The 19,266-nt window shown below is 37.3% G+C and overlaps 2 protein-coding genes across 3 annotated transcripts; both read left to right on the top strand.

Annotated features, from left to right (window-relative positions):
* The first annotated feature begins 302 nt into the window (after positions 1-302).
* LOC128552729 (uncharacterized) lies at positions 303-2,893 on the top strand. The gene is made up of 3 exons (XM_053533785.1): positions 303-725; positions 1,103-1,211; positions 1,709-2,893. Exons 1-3 carry the CDS (start codon positions 586-588, stop codon positions 2,891-2,893), a joined length of 1,434 nt encoding a protein of 477 aa, XP_053389760.1. The 5' UTR covers positions 303-585.
* Positions 2,894-2,977: 84 nt separating this feature from the next.
* Positions 2,978-18,330, top strand: LOC128552728 (uncharacterized). Of its 2 annotated transcripts, none has more exons than XM_053533784.1 (3): positions 2,978-6,603; positions 7,056-7,292; positions 17,572-18,330. In XM_053533784.1, the coding sequence occupies exon 1, from the start codon at positions 2,978-2,980 to the stop codon at positions 4,520-4,522; it is 1,545 nt and encodes a 514-aa protein (XP_053389759.1). In that variant the 3' UTR covers positions 4,523-6,603; positions 7,056-7,292; positions 17,572-18,330. The 2 variants fall into 2 exon arrangements, with proteins under 2 accessions (XP_053389759.1, XP_053389758.1); XM_053533783.1 differs by having other exon boundaries at positions 2,978-6,631; positions 17,572-18,329.
* The last annotated feature ends 936 nt before the right edge of the window (positions 18,331-19,266 follow it).

Here is a 19,266-nt window from a genome sequence, read left to right as displayed (position 1 = left end):
TTTTAACTTCAGACACTGAGATGGAAAACAATATCATTTTTTATATTTGTTAAAAAAAACGTCAGTTACAATTGTTTCACGCTTAATTTTTTTGGCATTTGTATTGAAATTTCAGTGTGAAAGTATTGTAAGTGACACTATTCCAAATTCATCAAAAATTAACAAAAGTATCATGGTTTCAGTTCTCAATATCTAAATGAATAACATTTTTATACAGTATACTTGAAACTCTTCTGATTTAATGAATTTTTAAAAAAAAGAAACAGTTTTTTGCTTCTCCTGAACAATTTCAAGAATGTAAGTTACAATAGTTTCGCGCTCAGCCCTCGAAGTATAAAATATCAGCTCTAAAATAAATCATCCAGTTTAATATTTAATAGTAGATCTTTAGAAAATTGTTGTAGACTGTATGTGCATTCGGCATTCACCAGTTTCCCAAATAAATTCATGAAACCAAAAGATTATAAGATGTATATTAATATTGTAGTGTTTTTATTATAAACTTTTCAGACTAACATTGAAGGAGATAGAGCTTTTGAAGTGTCCCCGGACCTGGTTTTAGCAGACTTGAGGACTGTTGGGGACATGAGGGCAGTGACATACCAGTGTGCAAAAGAACCAGATGAAATACCTTTGGAGTCTGGAAAAAGCTCTGCTGCTGTCTTGAATGCTTTTAATATCCTCATGGATGGAGAAAAGGTCAACATTAAACAGAAGACTACCTGGTGCGAATTAAGACACAATTTTAAATATCTGACATTTGAATTTTTTATTTATTTTCAATCTGAAATATCACTTGCTTGTGCAAAATGCATGTGGAATACGTCATAGTCTACGCTATTTCCCTATAGAAGCCAAAATCATTCTTCTAAAGAATGTTGTCATTTACTTGAAGAATCTGCTACTTGCAAACTGTCTAGAATTGTTCTGTCTGAATCTGAAAGGTTTATTAAAAGACTGCCTTAATATAAAATAATAATAATTTTTGTCCAGATATAGTATTAAAGTCCATTTAAAGTAAAAAATGCTTGGATAAATTCTTGTATTAAAATTTATGAAATGATTTGTATAAAATATGAGTGTATTAAATTTATGCTTTCAGTCACAACAGGAAGGATGAGCTATACAATGATGTGGTCAAGCTCATGACACAGAAGAACCTCAAAATGCCCAAATGGAGTGTTTCAGACGAAGGGGAATATGTAGTTCAGGTGGGTTGAGATCCGAAACACTTTGTTTTCCAGCCATAAACTCTGTTTTTCTTTTCCGGACTGTTATAAAAATAAATTCAATGGCTTTAAATATTTACAGTCATGCAGAGACTAGGTTTCAGCCCAGTCACAACCTGAAAACATTGAATTCCAATTTTGTCCTGGAATAGTCGAAACAGAAGGGTAAACACTAAACAAACTATAATTATTGCTTAAATAAAGCTCAGTGATGTTTGTTTTCCCTTCGGCTTCCTCCCCCACCCCACCCATTTAACCCCTTTATACCACTTCCTCACCTATCCATATTTGGCATAAATTTAATATGTACTTGTTAGATTTTTTAAGCAACCGGTCTGTAATATTTTTCCATTTATACAGCTTCTATTTGTTGTGGGCCTACTTTGCAAATGTGTGGCTCTGAGGCTGACAGTCTTTTTGGTGCTCTGTGCTTCCAAGAAATCTACCCTTACCTATTTAATATCTTTTGTCTATTTCAGGTGATCACCAGTGCTCTTTGGTGTCTGACAAATCACCATCTTACCATAAATGATGCGGCTAAAACGTCTAAGGATGTCATAGAAGTGCCAAAACTGTTTGAAACATTTCAAGGTTATAATGACTTCAAAAGAAAAAAACTGAAAAGTCAGCCACTTTCACAAGAACTGTGTGACAGTCATGGAAATGCATCAATGAATATTGTAACAAGGCCTGTTTTCCACAGTGATGTACATTGGCAGCAGTTCAGGGAAGATATTGACAATCTTGCAAGCTGTTTTGCTCACTATAAAATGTATTTAGAGAATAGATTAAAAAATCAAACTCTCAGACAGGGTCAGTTAAACCCCCCTAGAACTGTTGGAAATGACATCTCTGTAGAATTTCGGGCCAAAACTCCTTATGTGTATGAGAAATACAAGTTGTTTGATGAGGAAATAAAAAATTGTGACTTTTTGAAGCCTGTACTCTTTGATGAAAATGTACATCTTACTACACCCTTTGAAAATAGAATGCAAATGAAAAGGTTCTTTGATAACTTAAGTCTATCTGTTAATGTTGATCTGTATAGATACTGTCCGGGAGGAGGTGTATCTACAATTATGTTTGTAGCTAAAGTTCCAGAGAACAGGTCTGATAATGATGCCCATATTCACCCTGTCAGAGTCATTGCTCAGATTAATGACAAGTTACCAGAGTACCATACAAGGGCAATGAAAAGAGAGTTTAGACAAAAAATGAATCTCATTGCTAAAATTCAGCCAGGAGTTCTTGATTTTGTGTACAAAGAACTGGCCCTGGATGCATCTGTTGCCACAAACCCTGAAATGCAGCAAAGAATAAAATTGATTTCACTAGGTGAATCTGGCCTTGTTGCTGATCTGAGAGAACTTAACACTGGCCGTCCATCAGACAAATTTGATGTCTTCTTTGAAAAACTGGAGGAGGTTGTGGAGGACGTAACTGCAGCAGATGAAAGGCGGCATGGGGTTTCACATTTGAGCCACTGGATATCCCTTGGTGATTTAATTGGGCAAGCTGCTGAAAAATGTCCAGAAGGGACCCTGGTACCATCTAAAAGTCTTGTGCGTCTTCAATTCACACCACGCAATCCATACACTCATGCAGCATTGAATTTTACAAGTCGTCTATCTGTCCAGTACAAGATACAGAGGCGACAGCTATGAGTTCAGCACCCTGATCAACACTATTGTGCCGCACAGTTCAAGTACTTCAAGTCAAAAGCCATTGAACTAGGACCAGATGCCATTATGATGTGTTGTGACGACAAAGCTAAAGTCCCAGTCGGAGACCCAGGTGTGTTCATATCTACTGGTGTTCGTGGCAAGAAGACATTAGCTCCAGTTTCAGAGACTTTGGAGGCATTGGACCATGATATGACAAAATCAAGTTTATGCCCTTCTGTTTATCTTGAATGTGAAGTTCCAATGAGTATTGAAAAGTCATTTGTTCGTGGACAGGTTAATGTGGTGGTAAATGACAGTGTCTTCCAAAGTTCTAACCCATTTCGCCATGCTGCCATTGTGTGTGACATACTTGCAAAGCGTGACCCATTACCAAAAGTATTTTTGCGTTTTTCTGATGGTGGCACAGATCAGCGTAACACTTTGGAATCTGTTAAATGTGCTGCAATCTGCATATTTAAGGAGATGAACCTAGATATGTTAATTCTAGGACGCTGCGCACCAGGACACAGTTGGGTAAACCCGGCTGAACGTATCATGAGTATTCTCAACTTGGGGCTGCAGAACTGTGCACTTGAAAGAGGAGATGATGATGCAAAGTTTAAATCCTGCAATAGTATGGCACAGATTAGAGAACACGTTGGAAAACACCCGGATCTGAAGCCAGTTTGGGAAGCCTCAATAGGTCCTGTGCAGAAAAAGGTGGAGGAGCGATTCCAAAGGCTGAAACTGAAAGACATTCCTTTTAGAACTTTTGATCCTGTTTCAGATGAGAATATCAGTATACTGCAGCGCCATTTGAGAGAACTCTTTCCAGAAATGGATCTCACAAAACTACAGAAAACCCACACAAAGACAATCAGATCTTACCAGGCTTACCTTGAAACACATTGCAGGCAGCGCCACTACACATTCCAGATCAGAAAATGCAACGATGAAAACTGTTGTATTCCACCCACAGTTGATCGCTGTAACCTTACCTGGCTGCCTGATCCCATCCTTGATGGAGAACATTACAAAACATACTCTGATATGAAAGATCAAGACACAACAGAGGAGGATCGTCCAACATATCGTAAGACTCCAATAGCTGAAAGCAAAGTAACAAAAAAACCAAAGGGTAATCTGAGGAGTGCTCCATTGTCTCTACAAAGAAATACAGACGAGCCCATACATCATGATGCAAGTATATTTACTGCACAGAATGCTCGATCGGTCACTGACTGTTGTGAGTGCCGCAAACCCCGTGTCATTTACAGCAAGCATAAACTCACTGAAAGGCAGATGGTTCAGGTTTCGCTTCAGCTATCTGAATTCGACTACACATGCGGATCATACATCACCACACCAGCAAACAAACTTCATGGAGTCATCTATATGAGAACACAACTGTCATGTATTGACCCAGTTGAACTAGCATTTTACAGTTCTGAAGTTGCTAGGAAAGACTTGTGTTGTTTCTGTGCTACCCCAGAAGCAGAGATCAGTTCCGATTTAAAGAAACAGTACAAAACTGTTTTACCTATCTGCCCTGAGTGTGTGGCTGCAGGAAACAAACCGATCTGCCAGAGACCATACAAGACAGGACTTGATAAGCCTAAAGATAAATAAATGTTTGCACCTCCTCCAAACATACAAGCTTTTAATTGATGGTACTAGTTTTGTTGCTTGTTGAGTTTAAAAAATGAAAAAGTTACCTTTTTACTAGTCAGTCAGTTTTATTCTGATATTGCTTGATTCTAGTCTAAGAATTATTTTAGTATTGATTAATGTCAGTTCTGGTCACATTTTTGTCATGTCCATATGGTTTACTGATACTAGTTTTGCTGTTTGTTGAGTTTAAAGTGATAAAGTTACCTTTTTGACTAGTCAGACAGTTTTATTCTGATATTGCTTGATTCTAGTCTAAGAATTATTTTAGTATTGATTAATGTCAGTTCTAGTCACATTTTTGTCATGTCCATATGGTTTACTGATACTAGTTTTGCTGTTTGTTGAGTTTAAAGTGATAAAGTTAGTCAGTCAGTTTTAATCTGATACTGCTCGATTCTAGTCAGAGAATTATTTGAGTATTGGTTACTGTCAGGTCTAGTCACATTTTTGTCATGTCTCTGTCATAATTGTTTTCATGTTCAGTTATTTAACAAAAATAAATTGTCTAAATGTTATTTGATTCACATTTTCACTCAAGTTTTATATATCAAAAGTTTTGTTTGGATCTATATAGATCTATTCATAAAAATTCTTTTATGGGCTTAGATAGTTCAGTCACCTGAAATACAACATTGAAATGTTCCGACAAACACAAAAAAAAAAAAAAAAAAAAAAAAAAAAAAAAATCCCTACCTATCGACCCTCTCTTTTTTCAGCATGTTACAGGAAACATATTTTTTTATGCCTTAGTAGAGGACCACTAGATGATGTCATATACAAAATATCAAAGCCCTAGGCCCTGTGGTTTTGGACAAGAGATTTTTCAAAGTTTTTTCCTATATAAGTCTATATAAACCATATGGCCCTCGGGGAGAGACCATATTTGACCCCAGGGAAATAATCTGAACAATCTTGGTAGAGGACCACTAGATTTTGCTACATACAAAATATCAGAGTCCTAGGCCCTATAGTTTTGGACAAGAAGATCAGAAACCGTTTAACTGTTCCTGGCCAATGTGACCTTGACCTTTGACCTAATAACCTCAAAATCAATAGGGGTCATCTGCTGGTCATGGCCAACCTAACTATCAATTTTCCCGACACTAGGCTCAAGCGTTCTTGAGTTATTGCCTGGAAACCATTTTACTGTTCCTGGTCACTGTGACCTTGACCTGTGACATACTGACCTCAAAATCAATTGGGGTCATCTGCTGGTCATGACCAACCTCCCTATCAACTTTCGTGACCCTAGGCCTAAGCGTTCTTGAGTTATCATCCGGAAACCGTTAAACTGTTCAGGGTCACAGTGACCTTGACCTTTTACATACTGACCTCAAAATCAATAGGGGTCATCTGCTGGTCATGACCAACCTCCCTATCAACTTCCATGATCCTAGGCCCAAGTGTTCTTGAGTTATCATCCGGAAACCGTTTTACTATTCAGGGTCACTGTGACCTTGACCTTTAACATACAGACCTCAAAATCAATAGGGGTCATCTGCTAGTAATGACCAACCTCCCTATCAACTTTCATGATCCTAGGCCCAAACGTTCTTGAGTTATCATCCAGAAACAGATTGGTCTTCATTCCGACCGACCGACAGACCGACTGACCTACCGACCGACATCTACAAAACAATATACCCCTCCTTCTTCAAGGGGGGCATAATAAAGACTGACTTACTATTTATATGATAAGGCAGTTGAGGGAGAGATGCGCTTTTCACCATCTTCCTTTGGTTTACAATATTATGAATTTATTACTGTTATATTATTATATGTAGGTATGTAGCAATGGTCATGTTAGCAAGGAGTGGTGTTCCCAGCCAATCTTGAACAAACGCCTCAATAGTGAAGATTTCTTAGTGTGTGGTTCCATACTGGCATCAGGAAACAACTACGGGTAGCTGTGTTTGTGGGCTAAGATGTTGAATCTTAGATTTTCATCATCAGACCAGTTTCACAGAATCCAGTCTACATATCTTGTGCCCACTATTGACCAGTACTGGCAGGTGCATCAGCAGGGCATTATTGATAAAGTTAGAGGACAAGAAGTTGTTGTATTACGTATTTTTATTATATATTCCTCTTTATAACTACTAAGTCTGATTACATATACCTTTTTTTTCATTTGCTATCCTGAAACAAGCAGTTATAATGTTTCTATAAACTAATTTTAGATTTATTTACATTATGCCTCTTAAAATGTTCAGTCTTTTGTTTATGATATTATTACATTTGTACTTATAAAATTTCCAATCAAAATTAGAGCTGTTGAATATATTATGTTGATTAAACACTTTTGATTTTATTTCTGATGTCATGTACTAAAACACTTAGTGCCAGTCAATAGAAGATAATGGCTTTGTTCCTTCAGACAGTTGTTGTTCCTTCAACAGTTTGTATAACTGTCAGACAAGCCATTAAAATGGTAATAGTTACAACATGTAACAGATAAAAAGAGTAAGATAATTTTCTATATATCAAACAGGTGATGGCCGAAACGACTCGCCAGGGCACAGATCCCAGTTTTGTTTGTACACTCTGATGGAAGAAAGGACTAAATCTATAATGACCATCAAAACTCTTGACAAAAGAGTAACAGACAGAAAATCTGTTAATATGGAAAAACTAGGCGTTGAAAAAGGAATGGCTGAGCTGGGAAATGAAAGGGTAGAAGTGAAGGAAGTAGTTACAGATGCTCACCTTGGTATAGGAGCAATTATGAGTGAGTAATGAGTATTGTCATTCGTTTGTTTTAGAATCAAGGTCAATTTTCCTCAGCCTAAATGTCTTTCTTATATTTCTTTATAATCATATAGCATACAATGATTTTATTCCATGACTGTGGTTTCTCTTGAAGCATCAACTGCTTAATTTACATATTATGTACAAGTCTGTGTGTAACAATATATTTTGACATTGTGTTTCATTTCACCACAACAACTTCAAAGGTGATTACCCTTTTTATTAATAGAACTTTAGTGCTCCATCTGTACAACAACACCCATTGACCATATGGGAGATGGGAAATTTTGTTGTTGTTTGAAGGGAGTTGTTGTTGAGAGGTAAAATAAAGAAAACAGCACATTTTGGAGTCAGTAGCAGTTGTTGTTGCAGGAAAACGATTGTTGTTCAGAGGGTTGCTGCAGAGAGTGAGCATTGTATTACAATGTATGAAAAGTGATGTGTAAAAAAGGGGTTTACATCAGAAAGTTCTGTTCCTTCATGTACATGCTCTAAAATGCCTTTTTCTGAATAAGTTTCATGAACATACAGTCATAAATGTGGCCTCTACAGTGTTAACAAACTTTTCCTTTGATCTGACCTTGTGACCTCGTTTTTCACCCCACCTGACCCAGATTTGAATTTGACCTAAAGATCATCAAGATTAACATTCTGACCAAGTTTCATTAAGATACAGTCATAAATGTGGCCTCTGAAGTGTTAACTAGCTTTTCCTTTGATTTGACATGGTGACCTAGTTTTTGACCCTACATGACCCAGATTCATATTGATCCTAAAGATCATCAAGATTAACATTCTGACGAAGTTTCATGAAGATACAGTCATAAATGTGGCCTCTACAGTGTTAACAAGATTTTCTTTGATTTGACCTGGTGATCTAGTTTTTGACCCCAGATGACCCAATAAAGAACCCGTCCAATATTTTATTGAAGGTAACATTCTGACTAAGTTTCATGAACATTGGGCCAAAATTGTGACCTCTGGAGTGTTAACAAGCTTTTCCTTTGATTTGACCTGGTGACCTAGTTTTTGACCCCAGATGACCCAATATCGAACTCATCCAAGATTTTAGTGAGGGTAACATTCTGACAAAGTTTCATTAAGATTGGGCCAAAATTGTGACCTTTAGAGTGTTAACAAGCTTTTCCTTGGATTTGACCTTGTGACCTAGTTTTTGACCCCGATGACCCAATATCTAACTCGTCTGAGATTTTATTGAGAGTAACATTCTGACCAAGTTTCATTAAGACTGGGCCAAAATTGTGACCTCTGAGTGTTAACAGTCAAATTGTTGACGGACAGACGATGAAGGGCGACGGACACAGGGTGATCACAAAAGCTCACCTTTGAGCACTTTGTGCTCAGGTGAGCTAAAAAATTGGTCCGTTAAAATGGAGTAAAGTATAAATTTCAGTCTGAAATCTCAATACACAATCACCTGCCAAGCAGGAAATTGTTGGTCGCACCCTCAGATAATCAATAAATGTGTCAAACAGTCTTATTGTCACCTTGATAATCAGTCTGTTATTAGCATGTGATGCCATCAGTGCTAGCGCAGCACATCCTTTAATGTTTGCAGACACCCTACTGCAATGTATTAAACATTTTTGACTGTTTCCAAATGTTTCTGACTGGATCCAAATACTTTTAATGGGGATCCACTTCTTTTATTTAGAATCCGATGGATGGTTTATTTCAAAAGGCTATGATTAATCACAAGTAAAACAAGAGGGCCAAGATGGCCCTAGGGCGCTCACCTAAGAAACACACCATAACAGTGTAAAACATGTTTGACCTAGTGATTTCATGGAAACAAATATTCGGACCAATTTTCATTAAGATTGGACCAAAAAATTGGTCTCTTGCTATAAAACAAGCATTTTCTTAGATATGACACAGTTTTTGACCCTAGATGACCCATGTTCAAACTCGACCTAGATTTTATCAAGGCAATCATTCTGACCAAAATTCATGAAGATAAATTGAAAAATACAGCCTCTATCGCATACACAAGTTTTTTCTTTGATTTGACCAAGTGACCTAGTTTTTGAACTTAGATGACCCATATTCAAATTCGACCTAGATTTCATTAAGGCAATCATCCTGACCAAATTTCATAACAAGAGGACCATGATGGTCCTGAATCGCTCACCTCTTCCCACATGACCCAGTTTTGAGTATGACGTCGTTTTTTCTATTATTTGATATAGTGACCTAGTTTTTGAGCTCATGTGACCCAGTTTTGAACTTGACCTAGATATTATCAAGATGAAAATTCTGACCAATTTTCATGAAGATCCATTGAAAAATATGGTCTCTAGAGAGGTCACAAGGTTTTTCTATTATTTGACCTATTGACCTAGTATTCGAAGGTACGTGACCCTGTTTTGAACTTTACCTAGATATCATCAAGGTGAACATTCTCACTAATTTTCATGAAGATCTCATGAAAAATATGGCCTCTAGAGAGGTCACAAGGTTTTTCTATTTTTATACCTACTGGCCTAGTTTTTGACCGCACGTGACCCAGTTTCGAAACTGACCTAGATATCATCAAGATGAACATTCAGATCAATTTTCATGAAGATCCATTGAAAAATATGGCCTCTAGAGAGGTCAAAAGATTTTAAAAATTTTAGACCTACTGACCTAGTTTTTGACTGCAGTTGACCCAGTTACTTGATCTAGATATCATCAAGATGAACATTCTGACCAACTTTCATACAGATCCCATGAAAAGTATGGCCTCTAGAGAGGTCACAAGGTTTTTTTATTATTTGACCTACTGACCTAGTTTTTTAAGGCATGTGACCCAGTTTCAAACTTGACCTAGATATCATCAAGGTGAACATTCTGACCAATTTTCATGAAGATCCATTCAAGGGTATGGCCTCTAGAGAGGTCACAAGGTTTTTATATTTCAAGACCTACTGACCTAGTTTTTAATTGCAGTTGACCCAGTTTCAAATTGACCTATATATCATCAAGATAAACATTCAGACCAACTTTCATACAGATCCCATGAAAAATATGACCTCTAGAGAGGTCACAACGTTTTTTCATTATTTGACCTACTGACCTAGTTTTTGAAGGCACGTGACCCACTTTTGAACTTGACCTAGATATCATCAAGATGAGCATTCTGACCAATTTTCATGAAGATCCATTCACAAGTATGGCCTCTAGAGAGGTCACAAGGTTTTTCTATTTTTAGACCTACTGACCTAGCTTTTGACCGCACATGACCCTGTTTCGAACTGGACCAAGATATCATCAAGATGAACATTCAGACCAACTTTCATACAGATCCCATGAAAAATATGGCCTTTAGAGAGGTCACAAATTTTTTATCTATTATTTGACCTACTGACCTAGTTTTTGATGGCACGTGACCCACTTTCGAACTTGACCTAGATATCATCAAGATGAACATTCAGACCAACTTTCATACAGATCCCATGAAAAATATAGCCTCTAGAGAGGTCACAAGGTTTTTCTATTATTTGACCTACTGACCTAGTTTCTGAAGGCACGTGACCCACTTTCAAACTTGACCTAGATATCATCAAGGTGAACATTCTGACCCATTTTCATGAAGATCTCATGAAATATATGGCCTCTAGAGAGGTCACAAGGTTTTTCTATTTTTAGACCTACTGACCTAGTCTTTGATCGCATGTGACCCAGTTTCGAAATTGACCTAGATAAAATCAAGATGAACATTCAGACCAACTTTCATACAGATCCCATGAAAAATATGGCCTTTAGAGAGGTCACAAGGTTTTTCTATTATTTGACCTACTGACCTAGTTTTTGAAGGCACGTGACCCAGTTTTGAACCTGACCTAGATATCATCAAGGTGAACGTTCTGACCAATTTTCATGAAGATCTTATGAAATATATGGCCTCTAGAGAGGTCACAAGGTTTTTCTATTTTTAGACCTACTGACCTAGTTTTTGACCCCACGTGACCCAGTTTCGAACTTGACCTAGATATCATCAAGATGAACATTCTGAACAATTTTCATGAAGATCTTGTGAAATATATGGCCTCTAGAGAGGTCACAAGGTTTTTCTACTTTTAGACCTACTGACCTAGTTTTTGATGGCACGTGACCCAGTTTCGAACTTGACCTAGATATCATCAAGATGAACATTCTGACCAACTTTCATAAAGATCCCACAAAAAATGTGACCTCTAGAGTGGTCACAAGCAAAAGTTTACACACGCACGGACGCACGCACGCACGGACGACGGACGCTGCGTGATCACAAAAGCTCACCTTGTCACTATGTGACAGGTGAGCTAAAAATCAATTGAAAAAAACAGTCTATCGCATACACAAGATTTTTCTTTAATTTGACCTAGTGACCTAGTTTTTGACCTCAGATAACCCATATTCAAACTCGACCTAGATTTCATCAAGGCAATCACTCAGACCAAATTTCATGAAGATCAATTGAAAACTACATCCTCTATTGCATACACAATGTTTTTCTTCGATTTGACCTAGTGACCTAGTTTTTGACCCCAGATGACACATTTTCGAACTCGGCCTAGATTTTATCAAGGTAATCATTCTGGCTAAATTTCATGAAGATCAGTTGAAAAATTCAGCCTCTATCGCATACACAAGGTTTTTCCTTGATTTGACCTAGTGACCTAGTTTTTAACCCGAGATGACTCATTTTTGAACTTTGCCTAGATTTCATCAAGGTAATCATTCTGACAAAAATTCATGAAGATCAATTGAAAAATACAGCCTCTATCGCATACACAAGGTTTTTCTTTGATTTGACCTAGTGACCTAGTTTTTGACCCGAGATGACCCATTTTCGAACTCGGCCTAGATTTCATCAAGGCAATCATTCTGACCAATATTCATGAAGATCAATTGAAAAATACAGCCTCTATCGCATACACAAGGTTTTTCTTTGATTTGACCTAGTGACCTAGTTTTTGACCCGAGATGACCCATTTTCGAACTCAGCCTAGATTTCATCAAGGTTATCATTCTGACCAATATTCATGAAGAATAATTGAAAAATACAGCCTCTATCGCATACATAAGGTTTTTCTTTGATTTGAACTAGTGACCTAGTTTTTGACCGAGATGACCCATTTTCGAACTCGGCCTAGATTTCATCAAGGCAATCATTCTGACCAATATTCATGAAGATCAATTGAAAAATTCAGCCTCTATTGCATACACAAGGTTTTTCTTTGATTTGACCTAGTGACCTAGTTTTTGACCCGAGATGACCCATTTTCAAGCTCGGCCTAGATTTCATCAAGGTTATCATTCTGACTAAAATTCATGAAGATTGATTGAAAAATACAGCCTCTATCGCATACACAAGGTTTTTCTTTGATTTGACCTAGTGACCTAGTTTTTGACCCGAGATGACCCATTTTCGAACTCGGCCTAGATTTCATCAAGGTTATCATTCTGACGGAAATTCATGAAGATTGATTAAAAAATACAGCCTCTATCGCATACACAAGGTTTTTCTTTGATTTGACCTAGTGACCTAGTTTTTGACCCGAGATGACCCATTTTCGAACTCAGCCTAGATTTTATCAAGGTTATCATTCTGACCAATATTCATGAAGATTAATTTAACAAGAGATCACAGAGTGATCTTGGAGCCCACCAATGTGCCATTTTTGAGTGTTCCAAATTTCAAGACTTACTGACTAGCTCAAGGTCAACTTTCATTTCCGTACACAACACTTTGCATGTGGTCCAAATTCGAAAGCTGTAGCTTGAGAAATGTGAAAGTAGGTCACTAGATCAATTTCAAGGACGAAATGTGAAAGTAGGTCACTAGGTCAAAATCAAGGTCAAATTACACTTCAGAACACAAATTTATGCATGTGGTCCAAATTTAAAGCCTGTACCTTCAAAAATGTGGAAGTAGGTCACTAGGTCAATGTCAAGGTCAAAGTTTGTTTCGGTACACAATCCTATGCATGTGGTCTAAATTTGAAGCCTGTAGCTACAGAAATGTGAAAGTAGGTCACTAGGTCAATCTTAAGGTCAAAGTTCATTTCGGTACACAAAACTATGCATGTGGTCCAAATTTGAAGGCTGTAGCTCGAGAAATGTGAAAGTAGGTCACTAGGTCAAAATCAAGGTCAAATTTTATTTCAGAACACAGAACTATGCATGTGTTCCAAATTTGAAGCCTGTACCTTCAAAAATGTGAAAGTAGGTCACTAGGTCAATCTCAAGATCAAAGTTCATTTCAGTATACAAAACTATGCATGTGGTCCAAATTTGAAGGCTGTAGCTTGAGAAATGTGAAAGTAGGTCACTAGGTCAAAATCAAGGTCAAATTCCAATTCAGAACACAAAACTATGCATGTGGTCCAAATTTGAAGCCTGTACCTTCAAAAATGTGAAAGTATGTCACTAGGTCAAAGTCAAGGTCAAAGTTTTTTTCAGTGCACAAAACTATGCAAGTGGTCCAAATTTGAAGGCTGTAGCTACAGAAATGTGAAAGTAGGTCACTAGGTCAAAATCAAGGTCAACTCATGTCAAGGTTCATCTTGCCACTCAAAACCATACATGTGGTCCAAATTTGAATGTTGTAGGTTATTGACAAGAAGATTTTAAAATCTTTTCCCTATATAAGTCTATATGAACCATGTGACCCCCCAGGGCGGGGCCATATTTGACCCTAGGGGGATAATTTTAACAAACTTGGTAGAGAACCACTAGATGATGCTACATTACAAATGCCAAAGCCATAGCCTTTGTGGTTTGGACAAGAAGATTTTCAACGTTTTTCCCTATGTAAGTCTATGTAAACCATGTGACCCCCGGGGCGGAGCCATATTTGACCCTAGGGGGATAATTTGAACAATCTTAGTAGAAGACCACTAGATGATGTCATATACAAAATATCAAAGCCCTAGGCCCTATGGTTTTGAACAAGAGGTTTTTCAAAGTTTTTCCCTATATAAGTCTATATAAACCATGTGACCCCTGGGGCGGGGCCGTATTAGACCCCAAGGAAATATTTTGAATCATCTTGGTAGAGGACCACTAGATGATGCTTCATACCAAATATCAAAGCCCTAGGCTCTGTGGTTTTGGACAAGAAGATTTTCAAAGTTTTTCCCTATATAAATCTATGTAAATTATAGAAATAAACAAAGGGCCATAACTTACTAAAAAATTGTTGAACCAGTCTGATTTTCAGGGGGACACAACTAGGGTACCAATACATCATTCTGACAAAGTTTGGTCAAAATCCCCCAGGTAGTTTCTGAGGAGATGCGATAACGAGAAATTGTTAACGGACGGAAGGACGGACGGACTGACGGACGGACGTACGGACGGACGGAAGGACGACGGACCACGGACGCAGACTGATTTGAATAGCCCACCATCTGATGATGGTGGGCTAAAAATACAGCCTCTATCGCATACACAAGCTAAATGTTGACGGACGACGGACGCCAGACGCCAGACGACGGACGACGGACGCCGGACATCGAGCGATCAGAAAAACTCACCTGAGCATTGCTCAGGTGAGCTTAAAACTAACTGTCACTGCATTAATGAGACATCACACAGGAAACCTATATAAATAGTTTTCATTAATTGATTTATAAAAATTACATGATTCATTTGTTGGGCCTCCAGTTGAAGCAAGTACAGAAAATCGTCTTTGCAACCCAACTGTACAAAAAAAACAAGAGGGCCATGGTGGCCCTATATCGCTCACCTGTTATCATTGCACTTGAGGACAAGAAGGTCCTCAGAAAAAATATCTAAGTCCAAAGGACAGGAACAACAAAGGAAAGAAATTTAACCAAAAAGAAAAACAAAATTCTTATAAGGTACAGATATGTCAAAATACACCTAAAAATTGGAGGTACCATCCATGTTGTACCACAGAAAAGTGGTCTCAGTTTTTCCCTACGGCCAATAATGAAAAAGTTACTAAAAATCGGCTATTTATAGTAACGTAAAAGGGAAGTAATTCAAAAGAAAATTATTGTAAGTTAACAAAAGAAGGATCTGCCAAATAAATCTGTTGACATAAATGAAATTTCAGATCAGTATCTTCATTAGTTACGGAGATATACCCATTTTAATTTGAAATAAAGGGAGGTAATTTGACATAAAATCAGTCCATACTTATCTACCCTGATTGGCTCGGTCCAACTAATGACAATAATGAAATTTCAAATAAGTCCTGTAAGTACTTACTGATATAAATCCATTTTGACTACAATCAGGGGAGGTAATCAGATATAAAATAACTCTGGAAACTACGATTGGATCTGATTTGTCATGGAATCCAAGATTTATTGTTGTTGAAAATATTTTGGAAGTTTGTATCAAATAAACCATAAATGAATTCTCTATATGGCTGCAAAAGCCAAAATAGCCAATTTTGGACATTTAAGGGGTCATAACTTTGGAACCCATGATGGAATCTGGCCAGTTTAAGAAAGGAACCAAGATCTTGTGGTGATACAAGTTGTGTGCAAGTTTGGTTAATATCAAATCATAAATGAAGTTGCTATTGTGCAGACAAGGTCAAAATAGCTAATTTTGGCCCTTTCAGGGGCCATAACTCCGGAACCCATTAGGGGATCTGGCCGGTTCAACAAAGGAACTGAGATCTTATGGCAACACAAGTTTTGTGCAAGTTTGATTAAATTCAAATCATAAATGAAGCCGCTATTGTGCAGACAAGGGCAAAATAGCTAATTCTGGTCCTTTCAGGGGCCATAACTCTGGAACCCATAAAGGAATCTGGCCAGTTCAAAAAAGGAACCAAGATCTTATGGTGATAAAAGTTGTGTGCCAGTTTGGTAAAAATCAAATCATAAATAAAGCTGCTATTGTGCAGACAAGGTCAAAATAGCTGATTTCGGCCCTTTCAGGGGCCATAACTCTAGAACCCATAATGGGATCTGGCCAGTTCAAGAAAGGAACCGAGATCTTATGGTGATACAAGTTGTGTGCAAGTTTGGTTAAAATAAAATCATAAATGAAACCACTATCGTGCAGACAAGAAATTGTTGACGGACGGACGCATGGACACACGACGGACAAAGGGTGATCACAAAAGCTCACCTTGTCACTATGTGACAGGTGAGCTAAAAAAAGAAAGAGAAAAGAATGGAGGATAAAGAAAACTGGAGTGGCACTGTTTTTCAAATCAGTCTTTTAAAAAAAAATTTCAAAATGAAATTTTGTTTACATCGGAACATATAACTTTATAAAATGTAGTTGCTTACTGATGTACAACACCACAAGTGTAATGAAATATCTGTGGGCAACCCGCATGACCTTTTGGTACTATACAGGCCAGAAATTTGATCTCAGCGTTCCCATAACATACACATTTAGTCCGCGACAGAGTATTCTTAAAATACTGAAGATGTTTGGTAGAGAATATGTCACTTTGACGCATTGTATTTTTTTAATGAGGAAACTTCACAAAGTATCTGCCGTGAATACTGTAGGGAAGTCACGTGCGTTGGCTTTTAGACTAGTTAGGTACACGGTGTCAATGCCTTGGCAAATTTATCCCTGTACATGTAAGTATTTTCTAATTTAAACAAAGTAACAATCACATATAACACTGAATAACTGTCTTCATTGTATGGTAACTCGCGGTGACCAGTAAATCATTCTTAATGCACGACATGCTTATTTCTTTACTCTGTCATGTTTTACAAATATGGAATATTGGTAATGCGGTGGATGGGGTAGCGCCGATGTCATGATTTTCGTTTAGTACCGATTGAGTTCTCAAAATTTCCGGAGCCCTGTTGAATAAATATGTCAAAGAAACATATTCAACAACCAATCAGAATTATGTTTGGCATGGAATTAAATCAATCAAAAACAAACTGAGTTTCATATCATCAGGACCCAAATATAAAGAGGAGAACACTTGGTTTGAGCAGCTTTCTGACAAAGTTGAGCTAATAGCATCACACTGTCACTGGGCCATACAAAACTGTGAGAATAGTGCAGAAAACTTGAGAAATATCTATCAAACATTGTCACATTACAAAAACGATCACACACATTGACTGTCACTCTAGTTCAAGATGCAAACATGACACTCAGTATGAGCCTTTGAGGATGGTTATAACAAATCCTAAGGTGGAAGAACAACTATCTAAAATTCATTTCTTTCAAATCAGCTAACGATTATATTTTAGGCAAGGATACATGCTATGTAGAAAGCTTTAATAACTGTGATGAACATTTTCTTTCAGTGATAAAGAATATAAAGCAAGATCAGATTTAGCAGTGCTATATATACTGGAATGAAAATGTAGACAGGGAATTTACTTCACTTTGGAATCCACCAGATCAAAGAGCACCAAGAAGACAGCAAGGGAAGAAAAACTATAAAGAACTTTCATATAAATACAGAAACAATATTTGGAAAAAATATATATTCAATTTTCAATCCTCCAAGAAGACAGAGACTAAGACAAATAAATAATTAAAATGGATTATTGAAAGTTATTATAAAAATATTAAACATTCACCAAAGAACAGAGTACTTTAGTAAGTTATTTTCATTCATTTTTCATTCATTTACATACTGCATGCTGAAGAGCAGACGGACTCTGTGTTTACACGAGATCAGATTACTGCTGTCTGCTAGATTACTACATTAAATTAGTGTTCATTCTTACTGTTCTATAGGCATTAGAAACATCTACAGGAGTGAAGCGACCGGGGATGTTTCTAATGTCTATAGAAAAGTTAAAGGGCAAATACTAATATACTTAGTGGGCGGGTTTATTTGGCTGATATTTTATGCAATGCCAAAGGCTACCATAAGATAGGGGTCATAACTAAGGTCAATGAACCTACATCATGGGTAAACTCAATGGTAGTTTGCGAACGCCCGAATAAAAAGCCTGGAATATGCATTGATCCACATGATCTAAAGAAGGCGATCATTCATCCACATTACCCAATGCGCACCTTGGATGACATCCTACCATCACTCAGCAATGGAAGTTCTTCTAAAAATTGGATCTTTGACAAGGTTAAAGGAATATTTTGCGGTAAAGAGTATGATTATGAATTTCCACCTCCTCGGGTGTTTTAGAATTCAAACAAATGTAAGGACTCCGTCAATTTCATTTCTAACACAGTGCATAATAGAGTATGTAATGGATCTATAGCATGTGTGGGTAAAGTAGGTGTTGACGGGCCACCATACATAGTAGCACCGCTAATGGTCGAACCTACTACAAAACCACGCCTGTGTATCAACCTGATGTACCTTAATAATTGGATTGTGGACAAACCTTTTTCTCTAGACACTTTAAAAGATATTCCAAGGGTCGTAAAGAACAATGCATATTTCGCTTTGTGTGATGATCGTTCTGGATTTGATCATGTAAAAATGCACAAAGTCTATTATCATTTCCTTGGTTTTCAATGGGCAGGGTATTATTTCATCTGTAAATGCTTCCCTTTGGTTTTAAGCTGTCCAGTTACATTTATCACACTTTAAACCTACAACCTACATCTTATATTAGGGCACATTTCTCAATCCCTATGTTCTTGTACATTGATGAAAGGTTAATTGAAGAAATTATCTACTCATCTTTAAAAGCAAGATTCGAAAATGCTTAAGCGGCGAATTACACAGTTTGTGAGGTTCTAACTCAGGTAGGGTACTGTATAAGTCTAAAAAAAGTGCAAAGTTCAGCCTACTCAAACTCCAGTTTTTTTATGGAACAATATTGACGTTGTTTTCGTATAACAGAACAAGAGGGTCATGATGACCCTGGATCGCTCACCTGAGTAATATGAGCTACATGTTTCAAATGTCAAAATGATGATAAAATATTAAGAAAGTCAGTAGGTCACATTCATGGTCAACGAAATTCAGTTTTACGATTTGTGTCCAAAACTGTGTATGTAAATTTCAAGGCTGTATCTTA

Source organism: Mercenaria mercenaria, unplaced genomic scaffold (assembly GCF_021730395.1).
Source record: "Mercenaria mercenaria strain notata unplaced genomic scaffold, MADL_Memer_1 contig_3094, whole genome shotgun sequence".
In the NCBI taxonomy this organism is placed as follows: Eukaryota; Metazoa; Mollusca; class Bivalvia; order Venerida; family Veneridae; genus Mercenaria; species Mercenaria mercenaria.
This window is presented reverse-complemented; position numbering and strand designations above follow the sequence as displayed.